This window comes from Megalobrama amblycephala, linkage group LG7 (assembly GCF_018812025.1).
Source record: "Megalobrama amblycephala isolate DHTTF-2021 linkage group LG7, ASM1881202v1, whole genome shotgun sequence".
NCBI classification, from domain to species: domain Eukaryota; kingdom Metazoa; phylum Chordata; class Actinopteri; order Cypriniformes; family Xenocyprididae; genus Megalobrama; species Megalobrama amblycephala.
In genome coordinates, this window is record NC_063050.1 from 1719975 (window position 1) to 1747349 (window position 27375).

At 37.9% G+C, this 27375-nt stretch overlaps 2 protein-coding genes across 4 annotated transcripts in view; both read right to left on the minus strand.

The window, feature by feature from the left end:
- Positions 1 to 23834, minus strand: part of LOC125271014 (protein NLRC3-like) — a 224362-nt gene extending 200528 nt beyond the window's left edge. Inside the window, exons 1-5 of one of the 3 annotated variants that reach the window (XM_048194940.1) lie at positions 23671 to 23834; positions 23377 to 23433; positions 23184 to 23297; positions 2623 to 2736; positions 704 to 2419 (exon numbers count right to left, since the gene is read on the minus strand). In XM_048194940.1, the coding sequence (XP_048050897.1) occupies positions 704 to 2419; positions 2623 to 2736; positions 23184 to 23297; positions 23377 to 23426 (1994 nt within the window). In that variant the 5' untranslated portion in view covers positions 23427 to 23433; positions 23671 to 23834. Of the gene's footprint in view, positions 1 to 703; positions 2420 to 2622; positions 2737 to 23183; positions 23298 to 23376; positions 23446 to 23670 lie in introns of all 3 variants that reach the window. The other 2 variants (XM_048194939.1, XM_048194941.1) reach the window with 2 other exon arrangements.
- Positions 18290 to 20877, minus strand: LOC125271035. Its single transcript, XM_048194973.1, has 5 exons — positions 19923 to 20877; positions 19758 to 19817; positions 19622 to 19669; positions 19147 to 19530; positions 18290 to 19054 (listed from the first exon to the last, which is right to left on the minus strand). The coding sequence occupies exons 1-5, from the start codon at positions 19939 to 19941 to the stop codon at positions 18534 to 18536; spliced, it is 1032 nt and encodes a 343-aa protein (XP_048050930.1). The 5' UTR covers positions 19942 to 20877; the 3' UTR covers positions 18290 to 18533.
- Positions 23835 to 27375: the final 3541 nt, after the last annotated feature.

Genomic DNA, 27375 nt, shown 5'->3' on the forward strand with positions numbered 1-27375 from the left:
CAGATAAGTGCAGACTCGCTTCCATCAGTTATTTTTCATGGATTGGAATGTGTGCAAAGGATTGTGGGTGAATGAAGGACATAAAGGATACACTTGATGAGTTCTTCAAAATGAGCTGAATTAAGGACGTGAAACGAAGTCTGCCTTCAAAGGATCCTTCAAACTGAGATGACCTTTAGAGGTGCTTGATGACGTGGCAGCAGATATATGCAGCTTTACTAGGACACAGCCTTCTGTTTGAGAAGCACTCAGCGTCTCTCAGATGCCCGCAAATTATGTACAATATCCCAGAAATCGATTTTTGCCCTGTGATATACACACATCTGATTGGCCATTGCTTTCAAGCGCTCAACAGACATGTCTGTGATTGGCTACAACACTCAATGCTGCAAAAACACACTAAATATAAACATCTGTGCATGTGATATGGTTATTATTTACAAATACACACAGAAGTTAAAACTTTTTGATCACTCAAATTACCTATTTTGGATTTAAAACAGAGAAGTTTGTATCCCTGTGCTTTATTCCTGTATGAAGGAGTGATTTTTGGGAGTGTTTGTGTGAGAGAGAAATAAAAAAACATAAAAATATGAACTACTAAACTCTGTGTGACATCTGCAGGATTACAGATTTATCAGATTCTTGTTTCTCTTTGTTCATAATGTTTTAGACTGTAATGATTGAACTCAGTGTTACTTACTGATCAGTTTTGCCTCCAATTAAGTCTTTCAGGTCAAACTTCTTCATTGTCTCCTCTGAGCTCAACAACACAAAAACTAAAGCTGACCACTGAGATGAGGAGAGTTTCACATCACGTAATCCTCCATATCTCGTATGAGGTTGAGCTTCATTCACTAGTGAAAGATCACCCAGTTCATTCAGACAGTGAAACAGATTGATGTATTTATCTGGAGAGGGATTTTCACTGATCTTCTCTTTGATATATTGAACTGTTTTCTCATTGTTGTGAGATCTGTTTCCTGTCTGTGTCTTTAGTTCTTGTAAGAGACTCTGATTAGACTCCACTGACAGACCCAGAAGGAAACGAAGGAAAAGGTCCAGATGCCCATTTTTACTGTCTAAAGCCTCATCCACAGCTCTCTGATGGAGGTCAGATAGTGAAGCTTTAGTTGGTTTGGTAATCTGGTCAAACACATTGATGTTCTTGTTTATAAAGGAGAGATGCACATATAGAGCTGCTAGATGTTCCTGAATGCTCAGATGAACAAAGCAGAAGACTTTCCCCTGATACAAGCCCAACTCCTCTCTGAAGATCTGAGTGCACAATCCTGAGTACACTGATGCTTCTGTCACATCAATGCCACACTCTCTCAGGTCTTCCTCATAGAAGATCAGGTTGCCTTTCACAAGCTGCTGAAATGCCAGTTTCCCCAGTTTGACAATCATGTCTTCATCTTTCACTTTCTTCTCATAGTCCTTCTCATGTTTGATGTTGGTCTGAAGGATCAGGAAGTGTGTGTACATTTGAGTCAGAGTCTTGGGAATCTTTCCTTTCCGTGATTTCCTCAACATCTTCTCCAGAACAGTGGCTGAGATCCAGCAGAACACTGGGATGTGACACATAATAAAGAGGCTCCTTGATGACTTCAGGTGTGAGATGATCCTGTCGGACAGACTCTGATCCCTGATTCTCTTCCTGAAGTATTTCTTCTTCTGTGGGTCACTGAAGCCTCGTACCTCTGTCACTCGATGGACACACTCAGAGGGGACGAGATCAGCTGCTGCTGGTCTGGAGGTGATCCAGATGAGAGCAGAGGGAAGCAGATTCCCCACAATGAGGTTCATCAGCAGCACGTCCACTGAGGCTGATTCAGTCACATCACACAACCTCACATCGCTCTGAAAATCCAGAGACAGACGACACTCATCCAGACCATCGAAGATGAACAACACTTTATATTTGTCACTGGATATTTCCATTTCTTTTGTTTCAGGGAAAAAGACATGAAGAAGATCTGAAAGACTGAGTGTTTTGTCCTTCATCAAGTTGAGCTCTCTGAAAGGAAGTGGAAATATGAGCTGGACGTCCTGATTCTCTTTCCCTTCAGCCCAGTCCAGGATGAACTTCTGCACAGAGACTGTTTTTCCAATGCCAGCGACTCCCTTTGTCAGCACAGTTCTGATGGGTTTGTCTTGTCCAGGTAAAGGTCTAAAGATGTGACTGCATTTGATCGGTGTGTCCTCTGTTTCTGCTCTCCTGGACTGTGTCTCAATCTGTCTCACCTCATGCTCATTATTGATCTCTCCACTTTCACTCTCTGTGATGTAGAGCTCTGTGTAGATCTCATTCAGGAGTGTTGGGTTTCCCTGCTTTGATATTCCCTCATACAAACACTCAAACTTCTTTCTCAGATTTGATCTCAGTGTGTTTAAGACCTCAGGTTTAGAGTCATGGCTGTAAGATTAAAATACCAGATTATTACACAAGTTTAAGAGTAGTAAATAAATATACATATACATATACATATACAATACATAGAGCTTTGCACAAGAACACAATGGAAATCATTAATAGACTGAAACTTACAGGATCTGAACTCATTACACTGCTGTATTTTAATAATGACTATAAGCATATATTTTATAGATATAATATACCTGAGATCAGGCCGTTTGTTTCCACTCTTAAAATTTGTTGGCTCAAGCATAGACCTGTTACTCTTCAGAGACACACAGCTGGACTCTGGGTTTGAGCTCTTCTGCTGGACTGAACTGTAACAGAACAGATTCAGTTCAATCCTTTAGATTACTGTGTTCATTCTTTATGACAGAAATCATATTAATATAAACACATTATCTTTATAATCTTTTTATTTAAAATTTCATGTAAGAAAACAAAAACAAAATGACCTTCAAAAACAGACCTTCATCTTCAGAAACAACACACAATACTCAAAAGTAGACAAATCTTTCATAGTTTTAAAATCCATCAACACTCTTGATTTAAAAGGAACCCCGGGTATTAAGACTCGTATGCCTTACTACACTGCAAAAACAGATGTGTTAAAAACCAACACACACGGCTGTGATGACAGCATTTTGACACGCCATGAAGCCAATGCCATCACACTCACCAACAATCGGTTTTGCTGTACTTTTGCTAAACAGCCGAACTCGCTGGAGTGCACACTATTGGTGTTGCAGATTTTGGCACATTTGTCAGAAGGACATTTTAGAGTCTAGAATGTCATTGTAGCTAAAGACACAAGTCTCACCATGTATTTCAAATCTGAAAATTATCAAATTATTTTTAGATCATGCTATATAATTTTTTAGATGAGACTTTCTTTTTGTGCAAACCACAGAAAACACGAGGTATGAACTGAAACATCTAGATTGTTTCTGCTAATTGGCTGTAAGGGCAGAATTTTCAAACCCAGCTTTTGCCTACAGCTCAGACGTAACCATGAGAAATTAGCAAATAAAAAGATTTCATTTGTTACGTTTTTAAGTACTTCAGTAATTTATTTTTGTTGAATACTATGTTGACCTGTTTATTTATTAATCCATAATTAAATGTCCAATTCAATGAACTGTATTTGAGTTCAACTTTAGTATAAAAGATAGTATTGGCCTTGATAAAAGTTTACAGGAAATGTGTTTTGAGTTGCAAAAAATAATCATAAGTAAGTTTTATAATTATGACCTTTACCTTTTTTAATAATTTGCTCACACTTTAAATATCAGGTAGGCTATCATTTAATTCAAAAGCACTTTTCACAATTTTGCTGCAAACAGATATACATACTTATAGAAAGTAATTATAGTAAATATTTGTAATTATGACAAATAGAGAAAACAACATATAGTCAGTTTGAAATGGTGAAAGAAATTCACGGACCTGATCAGAAGTTTTATTACATTAGTGTATTCAATGCACCTACTGTAATACACTTTCCCCATTAATGCTACTTTAATGGCCATTATTTGCACTTTGAAATATGGACTGTCAAAATATTATGAATTATTAAATTAATTATTAATCTGATCCTGAGCAAAAAATAAATAAATAAATAAAAACCCACAGAAAATTAAAATCTTAAATGAATCCAGAAATGTTTACTGCATGAAAAGTAAATAATTTTAATTTATGCGTCACATATAAATCCGCAGCTTAATGCAAGACTGATAGAGAGAATTATAGGGTACTATGTGTCAAAAATGATTGATTTATGGCTCCCATAAAAATATCCCCCCCCCCCCCCCCCCTCCCTCTGGACTGGACACCTGTTTGGACACCTGTTTTGGCCACCTGTTTTTGTCCTCCCCCACTACCCCACTACCCCTCCCTATTACCCCTACTAAGGAATTTATGACTGTGTTTTGGACTTTGTGTGTTTTTGAAGTGAAAATGTTTGAAAACGATCAAAAGTATTCAAAAATGATGCTTAAACTTTAAAACGTAAAACAGTGTATCGGGACGACAGACGTGTTTTTAAAGGGTTGTTTTTATTAAAGAATGTTTTTTAAAAAGACATTAATGAAATGCACAATTTAAAATGTAGTTAGATTTTCTGAAACAAAAGTATAAAACAATCGCATTAACATTAACTATATTAAACAATAGTTGTTAAAAGCAAAAATGATTTTACAAGCAAAAACATTTCTAACATTTGTTGTTAAAGTTTTTTAGCAAAAAATACTTCTTACGCTTCTCTATGAAAGACGTCCGATCTCGTCGGTGACAAACACAGAATGAAATCAGAAGGGGTTGTGAAAATGCTCCCGAGTCTCCTCCCCTAACACGCCTCCAAACATCGACGTCATCCGTCCCTAACACGCCCACATCAATGCCGAAAGATAGAATGTGCACATTTAAAAATAATTAATTAATTAATTAAACACAAGATTTTTTTACAAAAACTACCAAACAAATGTGTTAACATTAACTATATTAAACATTTGTTGTTAAAGTATTTTAACAATAAATAATTCTTACACTCTACCATGAAAGACGTCCGATCTCGTCGGTGACAAACACAGAATGAAATCAGAAGGGGTTGTGAAAATGCTCCCGAGTCTCCGCCCCTAACACACCTCCAAACATCGACGTCATCCGTCCCTAACACGCCCACATCAATGCCGAAAGATAGAATGTATATTTTAAAAAGGACGTTAATTAATTAATTAAACACAAGATTTTAACAAAAGTATCAAACAAACCCATTATCATTAAGTATATTAAATAGTGTTGTTAAAAGACAAATGACTTTTAAAAAGCAAAAACATTTCTAACATTTACTTTTAAAGTTTTTAACAATAAAATATTTCTTACGCCCCCTCCACGAAGCACGTCCGATCTAGTCCATGACAAACACAGAATGAAGCCAGAACGGCGAGTGAAAACACTCCCGAGTCTCCGCCCCTAACACACCTCCAAACATCGACGTCAGACACCCCTAACACGCCCCCCAACACCGGAGGGATGGATTGCGCATGCGTCTTTCTTGCGGAGGGGTGTTTAAAAATGATTCAGCAGTATGCATAAATGCAAGATACGAGACTTGTGATTTTACGTAAACAGAATACTAATCTGCAACAATGGCTGAAGCATCTCTACCTAAAACTCCTGAGAGAAGCATTGATGATGCAATGGGAGATCTGTCTCTTGCACCAAGGAAGCCTTTCAGAGGACCGTGTTTGTCCAAATTCCTGCATAACAACGAGGACCGAGTCAGATATGACTTTCATTTGTCGGGCAACCGCGTGTGTACGTACGACTTCAATAAGATTAGCCGCGAGGTCAAATTGATCAATGTGGATAATGACGAGAGATTTACAACGAACTCAACAGACGACCCCGATCTGCTTTTCACAGAAAAGGATTGGATTCTGTTTTACACACAAGTGTGGCGCGATCTGAAAGAAGGACGCGACGAACCGTTGTTCATCGCCGAATGGAAAGGGGTAACCATGGGGACAAGATACAGGTTACTCGGAGATCATATCAACAAATATGCAGATGACTATGTTTATATCCTCTGCAGTGATTTTGGAAAGGGGCTGCCTGAATGTTCATGGCCTATATCAGAGGCCGATCATCTGAAATACTACGACCTTAAATTCATGTTCCAGTGGAAAGATATACCTGTGTTGGAGGACATTTTTGCTAAAATAGACCAATTGTTTAAGTGGTGCGACGCGTTTGAAAGGTATAACGGTATTAAAGTAAAACTGTTTCACCCTGAATGGTGCGTACCTACCAGGCGTGGCGTTCAGAGTGTAGCTCCGCCTACATTTTACAACCATTAATATAGTCACGGATGGGAGGGTCTACATCATTCAAGCATTATGTCTCAAGAGAGCGCACCTGCTACTTCACCTCTTAGCCCTGCGGCTGGACCGTCACCAACATCGGTGAGCGGATGTCATCAGAGACCCAACTTCTGGCTAAGCAAGCTCTGTACCGAACTGGGTTATCATAACCTGTCTTTCCTCGCAAACTACGGGGCTACCGGACACATCTCTGTCCCCACTGCTGAGTCTGACATAACCCTTGATGAACCAGACGATTGTTTGGGTATTGAAGGGATTAAACTTATTAAAGCGGTGATTGTTGTGCTCCTGGAACATCTGATTGACAAAAAACTTAAGACGGAATGCGACGGATGCGCTGTGGACCATCCATCGCAGACAAGACACTCATGTCTGTATGAACCCTCTGCTTATTATTTTTACGGTGTTTTTAACGAAATAACCAAAACTCTGTTCATACCTGAATTAAAAAACATTCTGGCACGAGCGTTGAGAGCGTTCGGTTTAACGCCACATCTACAGAGAATTCAAGGATCTGCTGAGACTGTTTTGTGCGAACTCAGGGATGAAATGTACATACAGGAACAACTGGCCTCTCTGAGACAGAAACTTGTGGACGAGACCTGTGAGCAGATTGTTTACGACGCAGTTGACGCCTGGAAAACTGCCGCACCTGCTTCTACACCTGAGACCGAGTCGCTGTGAGATGGGGAACCTCTGCTGCTGTTCTACATGGTTGATTAAACACTTCTTTAAACAACGTATGAAACGCCAAATATCCAATTTACTGCACAAAGTGGTTGATGACCCAACATGTAACGATACAGATGATGAACGTTTAACGCAATTAAAGAATCAGATGTGTATAGTGCGAAGATTATCGGACGAATGGGATAATATAACAAACATGTCTATTGCTTCTGGTTGTGATCCTTGTATTATTATCAAAAATATTCTCGAGATGATGCCTGAAAATGCTGAATCGCTTAAGATAGGTAACATACTATGTATTTGTACTTATGTAACCGACGTATGTTCTGAACTAATGTCAAGAAATGAGCCTGTTGATGTTTGTAAAATTATTGACACATCAGCTGAATACATGGTGGATAAAAATTTTGTAACGTGTATGAAATTTCTGTGTTTTCTGGATGACATATAATTTTTGTGTGAAACGTACCCTTTTTCCCTACATGCTTTGAAAATAAAAACGCTGTTTGATGTAAACGTCTGGTCATTATTTTGTGGAAAGAGACGGGGCAACATGAGTGAATTCATGAAGAAAATATATTACGACCCAACAAATCCAGGTGCTTTGGGTGGCAAAAGCAGATTAAAGCAAGCGGTACTACATGAATATGGTGTACGTTTAAAAGACAAAGATGTAGCTGATTGGTTGTCTACTCAGGATACGTATACATTGCATAGAACGGCTCCAATAAAATACAAACGCAACAGAGTAGTAGTGTTCGGGAAAGATCACCAATTTCAGGCAGATCTAGTAGACATGAGCGCTTATTCAAAGGAGAATGATAACATCAAATTCTTATTGACGTGTATAGATGTATTTAGCAAATATGCATGGACTAGAGTGTTAAAGAACAAAACGGGTCAGGAGGTGTCTAAAGCGTTTGAGTCTATATTCAAAAAAGATAAAAGAATTCCTCTCAAGATTCAAACCGATAAGGGGACAGAGTTCTTAAATAGACATTTTAAACAATTAACAAAAAAGTATAACATACATCATTTTACTACAGCCAGCGATTTAAAAGCGAGCGTGGTCGAGCGTTTTAATAAAACATTAAAAGGACGAATGTGGAGGTATCTAACGGCTGTCAATTCCAAGCGCTACTGCGACATATTACAGGATCTGACTGATGGATACAATTCTAGCTATCACAAATCTATACGGATGAGACCTTTGGACGTGTGTAAGGAGAATGAGCCAATTGTGTTTAACAACTTATATGGGGGTCTGCGTAAAGAAAAACCTGTTTTTAAATTTAAAATAGGGGATGTGGTTAGAGTGTCTAAAGTCAGAAATGTATTTTCTAAAGGTTATGAGCAGAATTATACGGAAGAATATTTCACAATAGCAGCGTGTATACCTCGACAACCTCCCGTATACAAAATACAAGATTACGATGGTGAAATAATCGAAGGAACGTTTTATGAGCAAGAACTACAGAAAATTATTGTAAATGCCGATAAATCATTTAAAATAGAAAAAATTCTAGACAAGAAACGCCGCGGAAAGTCTATGATTGTACTTGTAAAATGGTGGGGGTGGCCTTCAAAATTTAACAGCTGGGTGCCTGAAAAACAGGTGGTGGACTTACAGAGACCCTTAAAGACTTAGATAACGTATGGCTCGTATCATTTATGCTACAGTATCATCATGGAAGAGGAGGGGTTTTACATTACGCTACCTTGCAACGCCTCGAGGGTCGTATACCCCGAAAACAGTATCTCTAATTACAGAACGAGACTATCTAGGACAATTAATTTAAAGGGATTATGGGAGGTTGCTCTGGTTCAATTTGACTACCCTAGTTCGTGGTATGCGTTCTATCAGGAGGACGCAGCCTTCATTATCAACTGTGACCAAAGTTTACTGAAAAGCGAAGAAGAACATTATAATGCTAAAGAAGACATTAATATACACATTGATCATAATGTTAAAACCATACCAGTGTTACGCAATACCTTAAAGGAGGGGTATTACGAGGATGTGCCCTTTTTACTCAGAGAAATAAATGCGTCCCTCCCCCCACGTGTATATCTTGGTTACGATCATATAAAGAATAAGGTATTTCTAAAAGCTCCTCAGAATGTCTCATTGACGTTTTACGGCCAGCTGGCTATTATTCTCGGACTCAAACCAGGTGTTTCTATAGAGACTACGAAGAGTCTCCGTGAGAATCGAGAAGACAGAGGCGTGACAGTAGTCTACGCTCCCTTTCAAGCTGATATAAGAGCAGGTTTTTACGCCTGTTTCGTTTATACAGATATAATAGAGTACCAATCAGTGGGTGATGCTTATGTGCCTTTATTAAGCACGGTACATTTAGACTGCGAGCCTAACAAGACCGTCAGTGTTCGTTACGACAAGCCGCACTACGTGCGCGTAAATAAAAGCAGCATCACAGAAGTTTCCATTGAGGTAAAAGACGACCGAAACCAGAACATTCGGTTCACCTACGGAAAGGTAACGGTTAAACTACACTTTAGACCCGTGAAGCAGCATCAGTTTTAAATGGCGTACCTTGCTCAGTACAAAATGGACCCTGAAAGTTATATAGCATACTATCAGAACCAGGCTGGGAACGGTCTGCCGGGTTATATGGGTAACGGTGTAATGTACGGAGCGGGATTTGCAGGAATTGGTGGCGTTTTTAAAAATCTATTTAGAATGGCTATGCCATTCTTAAAAAGAGGTTTCAGTATAGCTAAACCTCATCTAAAAGCGGCAGCAAAAAATATAGTCAGTGACGTCGTCACCACAGCTCTGACAAAATCTTATAATACTGATAACAAAGGACAGAACGGTAACGGATTAATGGTTATGACGCGTAAAAGATTCAACCCCCAGGGACCAGGATGAGAAGGGGGAGTGGCCAACGTGTTAAGAAGTCCAGACGGCCTGGTAAAAAACGATCATTTGCAAGACGGACACAAAGGGCTCGTGTGAAACGGGTGAAAAAAACTACTAAACTTAAAAGATCTCTGAACACTATTTTTTAAAAATGTCTTTATTGCATTGTATGTCAGAAGAATGTGTTAAATCGGAGCTGGATCTATTCGCCCTGCCTTTAACACAAACTGCGATTGATAGACATAACTACGTGGAAATTCTCCCATTATCAGCTATTACGGATACATCACCATTAGAATTTTTTATTGCGGGCACTGGTGAAGATTATCTTGATCTGAATAATACGCTCCTATACACACGCGTCAAGATAACAAATCCTGACGGATCAGATATTCCTGACGGTGCACCTGTCGGACTCGTGAATTACCCAGGAGCATGTATTTTCAGCCAGGTTGATGTGTCTTTGGGAGATCGTCTAGTCTCACAGAGCTCCAATACGTATCCCTATAGATGTATCATCGAAGCTCTTATGAATTTTGGTAAAGGTACTCTGGAAAGCACCTTCACAGCAGGCCTCTTTTACAAAGACACAGCCGGATCCATGGATGCCACAGATCCGGGGGGCCAAAACGCCGGCTTGACAAAGAGGGCAGCATTCACAAATGCAAGCACAGTTGTAGAATTATTAGCTCCGATCCATTCAGATATATTTTTTCAGCCTAAGTTACTCCTTTCGGGAGTCGACGTAAGACTTAAAATGACCCGTGCAAAAGATGAATTTTGTCTGATGGCCGGTAATGACGTCGCTTATAAACTCGATATAGTATCTGCGTCCCTTTTTGTAAAAAAGGTCACCGTCTCGCCACCTGTTCGCCTGGGGCACGCTCAGGCCCTTTTATCTGCAACTGCGAAATACGCGATTGAGAGGGTGTCCGTTAAGAATCTGTCTATACCGGCCGGTGCGCGCGTCTCTAATCATGAGAATCTATTCCTAGGTACATTACCAAAATCTATCATTCTGGCCATGACGGACAACACTGCTTTTTCAGGGGCATACGACAGAAATCCTTTTGCTTTTAAAAATTTTAATCTGGAATTCCTGGCGCTTTGTCAGGACGGGGTACAGATTCCATCGCGTCCCTTTCAACCGCAATTCGACAACGGATCAGCAGTAAGAGAATTTTATCAGCTGGCTTTAGCTACAGGGAAGCATCTTAAAAATCAGTCCCTGGCCATAGACAGAGAGGATTTTCTTCATGGGTACACGCTTTACGCATTTAACTTGACTCCTGATGAAGAATGCGGTCATCACGTCTCCCTAATCAGAACGGGCAACATCCGTCTGGAAGCGCGCTTCAGAGAACCCCTCAGACATACCATAACTATTATAGCTTATGCTATTTATGATTCTGTTATTGAAATTTCAAACCGGAGACAAGTGCTTGCGGACTACTATTATTGAAAATGAATACGGTGCAGTTGACGAGAATAATAGACAAGATGGTATGCAACACTAATTTCTTAGGAGTTCTACCGTGCGATCATATCCCCAAAACACAGATAAAGGATTTACCCGTATTTTTTATAGCGAACACAGATCCATCACACAGACCGGGTATGCATTGGATCGCCATTTACGTAGACAGAGAAGGTGTAAGCTATTTTTTCGACAGTTTCGGAAATAGACCAGACTCTATTCGTTTCCCTCCAACCTTCCAAGATTTCCTAAAAAACAATTCCTCCCGTATCCTGCATTCTAACAAGCAAGTGCAGAATGACTTTTCAGACACCTGCGGACAACATTGTGTGTTTTTTCTGTATCATATATTAAAAGGATATGATTATGATGATATTATGAAAATGTATTATGACGATTTATTTAAAAATGACAAAATGGTTTCTCTCTTTGTGAAAAAATTGAAACCGGTCATCTGTAGTGATAAGACCTTTAAATGTGTACAGTGTGTGCAGTCTGGGCATATGTTTCAATCTTATTAATTGATGTTTGTGTAGATGAATAATGGTAAAAAAAAAAAAAAAAAAAAAAGTATCATAATGTGTATGTGTGATGAATAAATGAAATCGTAAAACAAATCTTTTCTCACATTCCTTTATTAACGTAAATCACATACATTTAAATAATCATTCACATACATTTAAATAAGCATACATATACATTTATAACGACTAAAAACTCATCCATGGACTTGCATCCAGCGTCGGTGAATTAAACACATTATCGCCTGAAATGTTCGACGGTTGGTTATACGACCACTTTTGCATCCGACGTTTCTTCAGCGACGTTTTTGGTGTGGCACCCGGGTCTCTTGTAGGTGCTCCTCTTTTAATAGATTCGATTGTTCGTCTAACGTGATGATTGCTTATTGTCGAGAAAGGGATATTTAAATTTGCAAATGCCTCCAGAAATTCGTGCCACCCCTCTGGTCTGCGATCATCACGAATATGGTGAGGCTGTGTTATATGTTTCAGTAGATCTAACATATGCGATCCTTCAATCGTTTTTCCTTTAAAAACAAATTCTCCAGAGTCTGTCCATGAAGACAACTGCTTGGCTTTGGACATTTTATCCATGATGTATTTGATATTTTTTAGACTCCTCTGCGGTACATTGCTTAACACCTCATTTACGACCTCGTCCCCCGCTACGTCACCATCATTACGGCTGGCAGCCGTTTCAGTATGCATTGCCTCATCAGAGGGCTGGTGCTGAGGTAATTTAAGGGTTAAGATATTGTTTTCCATGTCACCATGCTTCACTAAATTTAAAAATCTCTGTAAAGCATTAGTATAAAGCTTAGCTTTTTCGTGTGAATTCAGATCGTCCCTCTGTAATATATTCCGTATAGTGTTATCCAAGCTATCTTCCACAACATTGTGAATAGACTCACGGGGCTGCCCCATCCTCAATTTATCCATCTGCTGTTTAGACACTACATACATTTTTTCAGCATGGTCCATGCTTATTGTCTAGATGTTATCAAACTAGAAATAAATGGAATGGCCACGCTTAAGAGGGGTAGAAGAAATCCACCTCTTTGATTAATCATGCGCCTTTTTCTCTTGACATCAATTTTTTTATTAGCTACGTATTTAATTTCGTTTTTTCTCTTTTTTAATCTTCTGTGCTGACTAGGTGTTAATGGTATTATGCCGTGAAGAATATTAAGAGCTACCTCACACAGCGAAAGAACAAATTCGTCAGAAGCTGATTGTAAAATAAGACGTCTCTGTTTAGGACTCGCTTTATATAGAGCTTTTAACAGAGGTAGGTTTCTGGATAGTCTCGAACTCATAACGTCTCACCGTTTCCTTTTCTGCACGTACACTACAGGACACTCCGACAGTAAATCCGTTCTGAGGCGAAATTTCTCAGGTGTATCCGTTTTATAGTCTATTAGTAAATATCCATAAGGACGTCCAGTAGCATCTTTGTACGCATCTATAAAAAACTTAGACTCCCCGGGGTACATTTGTCTCCCTAAAAAACTTATTTGTTGTTTATCTCGTGGGTTTTTAAAAATAATTAAATAACTAGCGTGGCGGGCCCAAGCCCGGTGAGACTAATAGTACGAGTACTCTTCCCCTGGAAATACAGGTTTTGTATTAGAAATAAGGCCGAAATGGACCTGTGGTGTATGTACTGCGTAAAGAGTCGAGCAATTTCATCATTAAACAACTTCAATGAAGATGGTGTAAATTGGATAAACTTGATAGTAGTATAAATTCCATCATTCAAACCAAAATAGGTCGTCAATGAATTTAAATTAGAAAATTGTCACGAGAAGGGTTTTGTCTTCTTATTGGCAGGAAATAAAGAATCATCATTCAGGGATTCAGGTAAACCATCAATAAATTTAATATCAAACATATGCATTAATTCATCATAAATCGGTTATAACACATTTCCTGCCTTTATCTCGCCATAAATTCGCCTCGCCACGGACAAACCGTGCATATATGAAAACATATCTATCAAATTTTACAGACTTCCTGTTGGCGTGACACATCTTGTGTGAATTATACATCAAAGTTTTCACAAAATTCTGCCCGGCCCTGTTGGCCGCGGACGTTTTACATGTTAAGGCACCCCGGAAGACGGAAAAAAAAAAAAAAAAAAAAAAAAATATTACTAGAAAAACAAGAGGGCCCTCCGAATTTTCGCTTGGGCCCTATACAATAGCGAGTTCCTTCCCCTGGAAAAGGTTTTGTATGAAATAAGGCGTACCTGTGGTGTATCTAAAATCAAAGTCCTCAGCATCATCCATATTACAATGATTCACAATATTGTTAGTATCCATAAGGTAATTATACATCAAAGTGTTTTACCACTATTACTAGGTCCCGATACAATAGCGCCAAAAGGATGACGTAATCTAAAATCAAAGTCCTCAGCATCATCCATATTACAATGATTCACAATATTGTTAGTATCCATAAGGTAATGTGGTATAATCAGGCAAGAGCACACGTTTGTTGTAAACAACTCTGAAGGTTTTAACGTTTGATCTATTGTGTAATGTCAGCTTTGTCTTATTACGCACAATGGTATCAGTGCGCACTAGCAGGTGCGTCGTGTCACGTGATTTCACATAATTCTGAATCAGCCCTATCAGACTTTGCAGCGTAACTATTTGTGCGTTCTCAGCGTTGAGTGTAATTCCTTTAGCCTTGAGACATACTTTCCCTTTCGCAGTTCTAAAGCCGTAACTTTTAGGTCCTGCCGAAGCGAATTCTTCTATATGATCGTGAGGATCCAGTTCATCTGTAAGATCACCTAGAAAAGATCCGGTCTCAGGCATCCAGTCATTCGTTTTAGACAAAAACACTATGCTGTCTGTGTCCGCATAAATGACCCGTTCGCCTAATTTATCCAATAAATCATAAAGCTTCAAACGCGCATATGCTGTCGTGAAGGCTCCTATGAACACATTGACGTCACGAGTAGCGCAAGCTAGCTTGTCAGGGTATGTCCATTGTATTAGAGCTACTGAATCCGACACAAACGAGAAATGTTTTATCACATAACCGTTCCCAAATATAAACCGTGCAAAGTCCTCCGGTTCACTCACCAGCTCTGTTATTGGTAATTGCTCGCGAAGACAGAATCTCCCCCACAAAGAATTAAGAATTAGCTTGCTTGTGGCTCGTTTTGCTTGATTGTGAGCAATTTTGTCAATGTTCAATTCGATTCCCTCTTTTAAGAGATACGAATCAATATAAGCCTGTTTGTCAGTCTCTGTGACTACGTGTGCTGGAAACCCCGACGCCTCTTGTTTGTGTTTGAGGAATGTTTTAACGTAGTCAGTAAATAATGTGTCTGACTTCTGTTGAAAGTGCCAGACTTCGTCTATTTTCAATACGATATAGCCATGTTTGATGGCTCGCGATAGCTCGACGGAAACCCAACATCCACTTATCGCTCTTTGTTCGTCTGTGTGACTGCATCGTGTTTGATTCTCTTCCTCCGCGCACGTACGACACAGAGTGAACATTAGCTTCTGACGGGTTCTGAAAGGGAGCACAGGATGATAGAGGCCTCTAGGGGGCAGCACTGTCGCCTTAATTAGACCAAAGTATTCATCAATAGGGCCAAAGTCTTTAAAAATTATGGTTGGGTGTCCTATGGGGTATGTTTTACATGATTGCACGTGGGGGTATAAGGAAGTAAAATCGTAATAATGAATTTTCTGATCCTCTGTGATTTTGTGATATACCTTAAATGCGTTTGTCCTTCCCCCAAACAACGCATCTCGTGGTTTCAGTCTTTCGGGCGCTTCATATTTTTCCATAAATTTCATAACTGACGGATCGTCTTTTTTCGCTCGCTCCCATTCACATTCCCAGATTGAAACTACATCCAAGGAATACACGTCACGCAGTGTTTGAAGCCTGTTTTCAGTCTGTCGCCTGAGATTTTCGAATGTCACTTTATGCAGAGGATGGACATCATCGGGTTTAAATTTACAATAATGTGCGTGAAAAAAACACCCTAAATATTCTAATGCCACTTTATGGTTATTATTTTCATAATATCCATCGAGATGGAATGGACCAAACTGAACTTCACCATAATTCAGTGCGTGACGCACGTCAACATCACGACTTTCTTTGATGTACTCTAACCATTGTATCGACGCATTGGAGTACGTCTTGAACTGATTAATGTACGCGTTGTTATGTGTTAATGCCAAAGTATCTTTGCATAGGTAGTTCATCTTAAAGACTTTCATACAAGTTCCTGCCAGTGTCATACATTTGAAAGGGTCAATCTGCGCGCAATTCATGAACTCGTCTCTGAACTTCATACACGCCTGTCGCAGGATAATTACGTCATTCCGGCAGTAAAATCCAAGTTCACGTCTGAAATCGAAAATTTTGTTTTGTAAAGAATTATACCACTCATCAAATCTCTCGCGATCGGAGTTACTCATCGTGTTATATCCGTAGAAATGTTTAGAAGGATACGGACCCACATAATTCACATTCTCAGGTCTGTTGAAGTGATGGGGGAAGAATCCTTTTTCACCTATGTTGAGGTCGAACGCAGAGGTAGTTTTAGCCAATCCCATCGGGAGGAAGCTGAAGCTGTCTATGTAACGCTGTTTAAAAGCAGAGTCATACATGAAAATGATTTTACAGCCCTGCATTATAATTTTTGGTGCTAGACCTACACTGGTAAAATATTCCAGCAGTATATGAGCGTCGAATCCAGAGGCATTGTGTGCAATAAATGTGTAATTAGCATATTTTGGTCGTCTAAAATGCTTAATCATAAGCTCCACACAATTTGTGCCTTCTGCTGTGAACTCATCTCCGCTGTGAGTTAAAGCACATGCGTAGTTTGCTATGTGTCTTCCATCTGCGTGCATAGTTTCAAGGTCATAATATACGTACTTATCATCATGTTCATCCAATTTGATAGGTTGAATGAAACACATGTGTTCGGCACCTTCCACCAAAGTTTCCTTGCAATGTACGCATTTAGAGGATGCACACTTGTGTTTTTTGTTCTTATTTGTTAAACGGTACAATCTACAGCATTTGTCACAATATTTTATAACATCACACTGTGATTTTTCACCTGATATGTGTGATTGTTTATGCGCGTCGTAACAGAAGTTAGATTTGCAATATCTGAGACATTCTGCGCATTGTCTATAACTCTTGGGATAGGAGTGACAATCCGCGCTATTACACACATTGCACGCAAATTTGCATTTGTGAAGCCTTTGGTCATCAAAACCTTTATAGCAGAATAAGCATACGTAACTAGATCCTAGGAATGCTTTCAAATTTTTTATAAGATAATAATGGTCTTCGTGAATATATAGATGAGCAGTCTTTGGATGTAGTGCATCATAGTTTTTATGCACTTCTAAATTTCCAGACCAATCCCTATGAAAGACAACTATTTTCACACCCAAGTGCTGTTCAAAAACAGAAATATCATTAAATCCTATCATCCTTTGTGGGGTGTACCCCGCATCTCTGTGTATATCGGCCCCTATTTTTCTCAATTCCTGATCAGTGGAATTAGGATTCATGAAATGTGCTAAACAGTAACTAAAGCACATATTGTCTTCGACATTTACGGGACAGAATAAGTTCATTTTATTCCTTCTTATGACTTCATTATGAGCCAAATCTGATAATTTCCTACGTCCTCCGCCCTGTTTATCTCTTACGATAGACACTTTAAGAGTCAGTTGATCATCATTGCACACAGATTCATTACTTTGCATGGAATTTTCGATCTGATCTATGAATAAATCTGGATTGTGGTTATTATCAGGTGTTAAAACGGCGTTAATGGGGGCAGAAAGACTCTCCCCCGATAGAGACACATTAATATATCCCGTCTCGCCAGCCAGCGATCTGGATAACGATACAATTTCATTTAACGCATTGTGTAGCAAGATGTTATATGCAGCCAGATCAGTAGTTGCCGTAATCTCCCTGAAATTTAGGGTTCTTTGAATTTCTACGCCATTAAATCTTTGACGCGGCGTTATGATATAGTCTTCTACATTACCTCCTTCTGTTACCAACCTACGAATTTCATCATCACTCAGTTCCATATTACGCTCCAAAGTATCGTCATTTGTCTGGCTAACTGAACCATGCCCTATCTGATTGTTTTCATTATCATCCGTAGACATTTCTAACCATTCATTTTGTTCATTTATGAGATGTTCTAGGCTGACAGGTGTATTTTCACCCGTGGCCATCAACATTTGTAGTTGATCTCTTATTAATGCACGTATCTGTTCATCATTTGTTCTAGGTCTTAATACTATTTGTTCATTATCATCGTCATCAGTATGATGTGATTCACCGCGACACCTTTTAGAAGTCATTTTTGTTTTTGTTTTTTTATTTATTATTTTTTCTCTCTCTCTCTCTCTCTTAGAAACAAACGTTTGCTCTGCCTTCCCCACACACAATTATAAAACGTTAGAAGTTACAAAATACATATCAAAATATGGCACAATGTATAATATCGGTAAATAGCATACCATCGGTACCAAAAATAGCGAACGACTTTCAGATTATAAACAAACACTTAAACACATGCATACAAAATTATCGATAACAAAAACAAAACAGTCAACATGTAGAATTAAGTATTATCTCATCATCATCTATCCCTCCCCATAATGATATTTTGTAAATCCAATAACACCCTTTGAATAATATTTAAGCGTTCATACATTAGACTTAACGCAACGACGGAAAGCTGCTGTTCTCCCCTTACTTCTGAGAGCGTAGCCTGCAGTTGTCTGTTTTCATCCAGAAGCTGATTATGACCGTTCATCCAGAAATCGGCAGCGTGGCTTAGGGCAATGGTGTGCTGTTGTTGACACGCTATTATGTTCTGTAGGATGGATATCACATCGGACTGTGAAGAGCGTACAATCTCTTCGACCTCTTGATATGATAAAGGCAGGCAAGCTAAATTCAAAATTCGTTTAAAATTCCGGTTGATCTTGTTCATCATAGAATAGCTGAGTTGTGGCAGATGTTGTTCGTTAAAAAGATATCCTGTATCGTCCTCATCCGAGCTTGAATCATCCGAGCTTGAATCAGAATCGAAATTGTTGCAAGCCTCCTCCTGGGATTCCACGTATAATGTTAGACCTCTCTCGTCGTAATCTTGGTCTGTGTAAATACAATTTAAAGTTTATTTATTAAATGTACCATGCGTAATATATATATATATATATATATATATATATAGTCCATCGTCTTACCTATATCCACCGACGTGCTTAAACACCCTTCTTTTGGCAGAGGACGGTCGCTTCCGTAGGCCTCTCTAAGCCTCTTCCTCCCACATCCTGATGTGGACGGGATGGCGTCGTCACCATCTCCGTTATATTGTGTAGGTAAAGGTACTGCTTGTTCTCCGTACACCTCTCGGAGTCGCTTTTCTCCGCGTCCTGACACAGGTCTGGTAGATGCAATCACGCCGGTGCCCTGTTGCGAATGCGTCGGGACAGAGTCACAACGCTTCTCGCCAACTGTTTTTTCGGGGGGAGGAGGTGGAGGTATGTTGGAGGCGTTGTTTTCAGGGCCTGTGATGGAGATTGGCTGTTCATAGTCGCCAGCGGGAAATTCAATCGACACTACTTCTTCTGTTGAGAAAATTACAAGCATATGCTTATGAACAATATAAAAATCTCTCAATAGCATTGAAAAGAATAAATTGTTTGTCCATATGACTACCTTGCAACACATCATGAACCGCAGCACCCCTAAGAAATGCATCATCAACTGAGAGAAAAAAGAAAAGAAAAAACACATTATTTAATAGACTATTTATTAATCATGATTTTTTAATGGAGAGCGAAATGATACTTACTTATTTCATCCAGAATAAGATCTAGTCCTTCGTCGAAATAAAGAACCTCTTCATTCACATCTATGATATAAAAAAAAAAAAAAAAAAAAAAAAAAAAAAAACATTGAAATTAAGATAGTCCAAAACATGTATGTGCATGCTGTACTTATAAAATATAGTACTCACCGATGTTATTAGCAGCCATCCTAACAACGACGATTGGATAATGCTCCGTGGTAGCTCCTGTCGAATCTTTGTTGTAAATGACATTTTTCTGGCATTTTTTTAAATCTAACCGGACTGAGGGGCGTTTCTGACGGTTATAAAGTTCTGGGTTGTCTTCTGAGTTGTCACCTACTGTGTCAGAAACCTTAAACCTTTTTTAAAATCTCTTAGCGTAGTTCTATTCTATATCTTTACATGTTGTAGAGGAGTACAACATTCCCAGCGTGACATTTCTGATAATATTATAATACAATATGTTACACCACTACTATTTATTAATTGATGCATCAAATTACATGAGCCTGAGAAAAACGCATCCTCTCCCGCTCAATCTTGCTGCTCATTTACACATTAGAGCGTATGCTCTTATGATCAAACGATCCTTTCAGCCTTCTCCTTAACGCTGCGTGGTGCGATTATTATCTGTATCATAAACACACTAGGCCACATCCCGCTCAAAACATCACCAGGACTCCGCAGGTATGTAGGTGCATCGTCTTACATCTTGTCAGGGGTCACTGAACCCCATCCTTCCTTAACCTCTGGGCGAACTCAACAGACACCCCTGCAATAAAACAATTCCGGGGACATCAATAGGAAAATAATTATCTATATGTAATTATCTGTGTGTGTGTGTGTGTGTGTGTGTGCGTGCGTGTGATAAATGTCTGATACGTTAAAAGCGTTAGTCCTGTACACATTCGTAGTGAGCTAATTAAAGTATTATTATTTATAAGAGTTATTTTATTATCATTTAAATACGCATCTGCATTCTCTTCCATTGTTGCAGATTAGTATTCTGTTTACGTAAAATCACAAGTCTCGTATCTTGCATTTATGCATACTGCTGAATCATTTTTAAACACCCCTCCGCAAGAAAGACGCATGCGCAATCCATCCCTCCGGTGTTGGGGGGCGTGTTAGGGACGTGATGACGTCGATGTTTGGAGGTGTGTTAGGGGCGGAGACTCGGGAGTGTTTTCACTCGCCGTTCTGGCTTCATTCTGTGTTTGTCATGGACTAGATCGGACGTGCTTCGTGGAGAAGCGTAAGAAGTATTTTTTGCTTAAAAAACTTTAACAACAAATGTTAGAAATGTTTTTGCTTTTTAAAATCATTTGTTGCTTTTAACAACTATTGTTTAATATAGTTAATGATTAATGCGATTGTTTTATACTTTTGTTAAAATCTTGTGTTTAATTAATTAATTAACGTCCTTTTTAAAATATACATTCTATCTTTCGGCATTGATGTGGGCGTGTTAGGGACGGATGACGTCGATGTTTGGAGGTGTGTTAGGGGCGGAGACTCGGGAGCATTTTCACAACCCCTTCTGATTTCATTCTGTGTTTGTCACCGACGAGATCGGACGTCTTTCATGGTAGAGTGTAAGAATTATTTATTGTTAAAATACTTTAACAACAAATGTTTAATATAGTTAATGTTAACACATTTGTTTGGTAGTTTTTGTAAAAAAATCTTGTGTTTAATTAATTAATTAATTATTTTTAAATGTGCACATTCTATCTTTCGGCATTGATGTGGGCGTGTTAGGGACGGATGACGTCGATGTTTGGAGGCGTGTTAGGGGAGGAGACTCGGGAGCATTTTCACAACCCCTTCTGATTTCATTCTGTGTTTGTCACCGACGAGATCGGACGTCTTTCATAGAGAAGCGTAAGAAGTATTTTTTGCTAAAAAACTTTAACAACAAATGTTAGAAATGTTTTTGCTTGTAAAATCATTTTTGCTTTTAACAACTATTGTTTAATATAGTTAATGTTAATGCGATTGTTTTATACTTTTGTTTCAGAAAATCTAACTACATTTTAAATTGTGCATTTCATTAATGTCTTTTTAAAAAACATTCTTTAATAAAAACAACCCTTTAAAAACACGTCTGTCGTCCCGATACACTGTTTTACGTTTTAAAGTTTAAGCATCATTTTTGAATACTTTTGATCGTTTTCAAACATTTTCACTTCAAAAACACACAAAGTCCAAAACACAGTCATAAATTCCTTAGTAGGGTAATAGGGAGGGGTAGTGGGGTAGTGGGGAGGACAAAAACAGGTGGCCAAAACAGGTGTCCAAACAGGTGTCCAGTCCAGAGGGAGGGGTGGGGGGGATATTTTTATGGGAGCCATAAATCAATCATTTTTGACACATAGTACCCTATAATTCTCTCTCTACTGATAAATCATTTCATTGCATTTTTCAGTGTGTTCCAAACGGGATATATCGCCCTCCGAAGGTCGTTCCAAACCTTAAGTGCTCAAAACTGGCCACTTCTAAGGGCCCTTCGGAATGAAGGATTTCAAAGGGTACAACAGTACAGGCTCCATGATCCTTTGCACGGGAAGTTGTTTGACATCACAGAATGGGTACAGGAGGCTCGGAGTTAGATTTTACCTATAAATGTATGTATAGTATTTTTCTATACTACTGTAATATTTACGAGTTAGATTTGGTACATTATGGTCAAAATGACACTGTACTTCAACAAAAATACTTTACAGCTCCCTTTATCAGTCCATTCAAATGTTTAAAATACATAGACACAATATACATTATATTTAACATTAATAAATAAATAAATAAATAAGCTAACATTAAACAAAATGTGTGGGTTTTTTTTTTTTTTTTTTTTGTGTGAGACAAAGGCGCTTCCTTGATTGTCTCGTTAAGATGACGCAGAAGCTCTCACTCCGGAGGGTAAACCCTTTATTAGGGCATAGGGATGAGCCCTAATCCCTATTTTAATGAAACTTTATTTGCAGTTCTTCAACACTTTATCAAGTCTGTAGAAGACCTAAAGAGTATTTTTGCATTCATAACATTCTGTGTTTGCTTTAGTCTGATTTGTGTTTCAGTAAAGATAGTAACAGGTAGCGCCAGTAGCTCACAGAGTATTTGACATCATTGCCACAGAATGCACTGCACACCTACAATAATAGCACCCATTCTCCAATATATATATATATATATATATATATATATATATATATATATATATATATATATTTAATAATGTAAATCTTTCATGGGTCTTCTACTAAATATTTCAGTAAGAGACACATTTATGTTATATTAAGCCACACAAGTCTTAATAAACGGGGTTCCATTTAACAAACTTCAGTGATGCTTTGGCAAGGCTTTCGCTCAATTTTTATTTTTCCTACTAATATATATTGTCAGTTTTGCTAGTATATACAAATATACCTGGGATCAGGCTGTGTGTTTCCACTCTTAAAATTCACTGGGTCATCCATAGAGCAGTTACTCTTCAGAGACACACAGCTGGACTCTGGGTTTGAGCTCTTCTGCTGGACTGAACTGTAACAGAACAGATTCAGCTCAATCCTTTAGATTACTGTGATGTAATACAATATTTAACAGTGTTTGTTGAAAGTACCTGCATCCTGGAGAAAAATCTCCATCTCTGGATCCTTGTGAATCACCCATGATGAAGCTGCAGGAGAATCTGATTTAAAAACATCATAATAACATATGTCAAGTGTGGGAGAAAAAGGATCATGTGACTGCGTTAACTCAGTTATACGTTTAAACTGTTAAACTTCTGAAGAATCACAGACATCTAAAAACACAAAAGAAACCCTTTATTAAAGATTTTATATCAAACAATCACTTAAAATGTCCTCCAGAGATTCACATTAGTATGAGGAAGTCTCCACACATGAACACTCACCTTGATCAAACTTTCACAAGTTACAGGTTCTCAAATCCTCCAGCTTTAACATCATAAAGATTCACGGAAATTCCTGCATAAACTTTGATAAACGTTTCTATTAAACACTTTGACGCTCGTATTTGTATTTCACCTGCTTAAAATGGCGACAGATGAACTCTAACTTACTTTCACTTTCTATTTGTGAAGAGAGAGAGAGAGAGAGAGAGAGAGAGAGAGAGAGAGAGAGAGAGAGAGATTTGAATTTTGAAAAAACTTTATTCACAATAATTCTTCACACAACTATACGGCTGCCAAACGAAAACTAAAATTAAAGTAAAATATTGTAATTTAAATAAAGTGCAAAAAACTTGAACAGAAATTTTTATTAAACTTTTTTTTTCTTTTCTTTTTTTTTTTACATAAAACACTGTTATTTTAAAGGTATATCATTATTGTTACTAACAAAACACATTCACTGTAAAACGTGAATCTCTTGCATTTAACCAGAAATACATGAATGAATGAATGTACCTGTATGTTACTGCCTCTGAAATAAAGCAACATGCAGCATAACGCCGATGATTTCTGGCTCATTCAGGACTGAAGCACAGGCTCTACTCTCCAGCACAACGGTGACCCACAAAACACACGATACAGAAACCCTTTAAATCCCAACAGAACATGAAACACTAACAGATCTCCCAAGATCTCATCTTCATTTATTACAATCCAGACTTCATTTATTTCATACTAAAGTTCTTAACAGAGGTTTAGATGTCGATGTTTTATTGAATAAAATAACGTCTGAAAGCGTTAATGACTTAAAAATCATAATACCAGGTTTTCATAATATGATTCCACAATATCACAAGGTTACAGTAAATCATATGAAATTAACAGTTAATATACTGTGTGATATCAGTGAATCAAGCCCCTTCATGATGACTGTCATAAATAAGCAGCTAAAATCATCTGATCAGAGTTTCTCCTGCATTTTTTTTGCTACAAACAATAGAAACACACAGTTAAAGCAGTCAGAGAAAAACTAACATGAAAAAGTCGAGGGTCAAGAGCCCAACTAAAGCAAATGCTTATCAAACGTTTTTTCAATTAGACATCAGCATCTAAATCTTTGTTAATTCTCAATAATGACCTTTGTATAAAAGAAATAAAGTCTGTAATAAGTGAAGATGCTGAAATCTTAGTTAGTGTTTAATGTTCTGTTGTTGCCAGTCTTTTGAATCAAACCAGGAAATACCTGTAAAATAGAGTTTTTAAACATTTAACAACATTTATGTTCAAGTTTAGCACTTTATTTAAATTAGGATATTTTACTTTGATTTTACGGTTTTTGTTCGGCAGCCGCTGCTGCCTGTCATTGACCATTTTTTTTTTGTAATTTTACATACATCTGTTTGTGATTTAAGAAAACAGAAAAAATACTGAAAAAATAGTCATTTTTTTATGTATAAAATAAGTGAATTACTGTACTGTAATTTTTCATTAATGTCATTATACTTAAAATAACAGCTGAGTTGTTAATTTACATATATTGTTTGTAATTTTACAGAGTTTGAGTAGAAAAGAAAACAACTATATAAAAAAATCTGTTATTTTCTGTAAAATGATTTTTTTTACAGTGCAAAGAAAAAAAAACAAATAAACAAAAAAATCACCTTCAAAAACAACCCACAATGCTCAATGACAACACCAAATCATCTTCAAAAATAAACAAACCTTCCATACATTTAAAAACTTTAAAACAATCGACACTCACAGGAAAAAGAACAGGAAAAAATCATTTTCAGAAACACACAATGCTCCATGACTGTGCCAAATCATCTCAGAAGTAGACAAATCTTTCATAGTAGCTCGATTTTATTTTCCCTGCTAATATATCGTCAGTTTTGCTTGTCCCAAAATAAATTCAACAATTGACAGGCATACTTCTTGTTCTGACTATACTTGAAACCCAGAATAAAAGATTCCCAAGACTTTAAACAGTCACCTGTACACCCATTAAGATTAGGTAAAAATATTAGACAAGGAAAAAGATCCTGAACATTAGGAGCGATCGCCCCAGAGTAATATTCCCTTAACATTTGTTTCTCTTCAGCTGTGAGACCCGACCTTAGTTTAAATATCATACTGTGAGTATGACTGTCACGTTTCCGTCGCCTGCTGCTTCCTCTCACTCCATTTCACCATTAAGATTTTTTCATTGCACATACGCAGTCACTTCACTCTAGACTACATTTCCCACAATCCCTCAGATAGGCATTGATCACACTCACACCTGTTTCCCATCAGTGACACTTTATAAGTTGCACTCACACACTCATGGCTGAGTATTGTTTGTTGATGATTGTTTGCTGCCTGCCTTGACCTTTGCCTGTGTATTGGATTACTCTTTTGTCTTGCCTTCCTGTTTCTGTTTGCTGGTGTTTGACCTCTGCCTGTACGACTACGCTCATATTAATAAAGCCTACATGTGGATCTCCAACTCGGTTGTCCCGCTCCCTATGTTACAATGACATTATTAGTGTAGTGGAAAGCCAAGTGTTTTTCATTTCACCTCCTCACCATGCAGTTGGACACCGTTATGCAACATGTTCAACAAAATATAATTTCTCTTCCCGAATGAAAGAAAAAGGAATATTAAACTTAGGAGGTATTTTTGGAAATGATTCATTTAATGACTTTTGAACAATTACAAAAGAAATATAATATTCCAGAAAACACAAGCTACCAATACATACAATTAAAGGAAGCTCTAAAAAGTAAATTTAATATCAATACCTTTGTGAAACATAATCATGTGTAATGTCGTGTTTTGGTGTTATGTTTCATGTTCATGTTTCATGTTTTATTTTCTAGTTCATGCTTTGTTTCATTGCTTTGTTTGTTGTTTGCCATGTGCTCCAGTGTTGCCAACTGCTTTCAATTGAAAGTAGCTAAAACTAGTACGTAATATCACTATATGACATCATAATGGCAAATTTATTGATCTATATAAATATGAATAGTGGGCAAGATAAGAATCTAGATAAGGTTTGTTTTGGCCCTATAATTTCCTCAATGTCAACAATCCCCATGGAACAGAAGCGATATAGAGCATTTTCCAAAAATCCTGCATCTGATTCTGTCCGGTTGATACTATAAGCCATAATATTTCTTCAGGTGCGTCATTTTGGTCAACATTGTTTCTGTATTCTAATGTTATTTTTGTGTTTGTGGAGCTTTTTTTAATCTATGGTGCTTCATTAATGTTATTGGAGGACTGATTGATAATTGGCAAGTGAATTAATCACAGAAAGCTACAGTATGTTATATTATGTTGATAAACAGTTGTTCTAGTAGATGGGAAGTGACGTTAGATAAACCCCGCTGCTCATTGATGATCGATCGTGAAATTTTGACACTGATGTTTTATCGAAAGAATCGATCCTCACATAAAAAATATCGATCCAAGCTGTTTTTTAAACCAGTAATTTTATTTATTTAGCACGAATTTCAGTGCGTAAAACAAGCTTCTACATGGGAAAAAAAAAATGTTTTTATCGAATAATTGTGTAGGAAAGAAGTACTTCTGCTCGTCTAAACACACAGACGGAACTAATCGATCACAGAGACGGTTCGCTCTAACCAGTGTTGCCAGACATACGATAATTATTGTATTTGTACGATAATTTTGACCTCTGTACGATGTACGATCAATAATGA

What these genes read in the sequence shown, in the direction of transcription:
- LOC125271035 (XM_048194973.1), bottom strand. An exon ending in TCTTATTCTGGATGAAATAA is followed by an intron (nt 19,670 to 19,757) that starts GTAAGTATCATT and finishes TTTTTCTCTCAG; the next exon opens with TTGATGATGCATTTCTTAGG. An exon ending in AAGCACGTCGGTGGATATAG is followed by an intron (nt 19,055 to 19,146) that starts GTAAGACGATGG and finishes GTATTTACACAG; the next exon opens with ACCAAGATTACGACGAGAGA.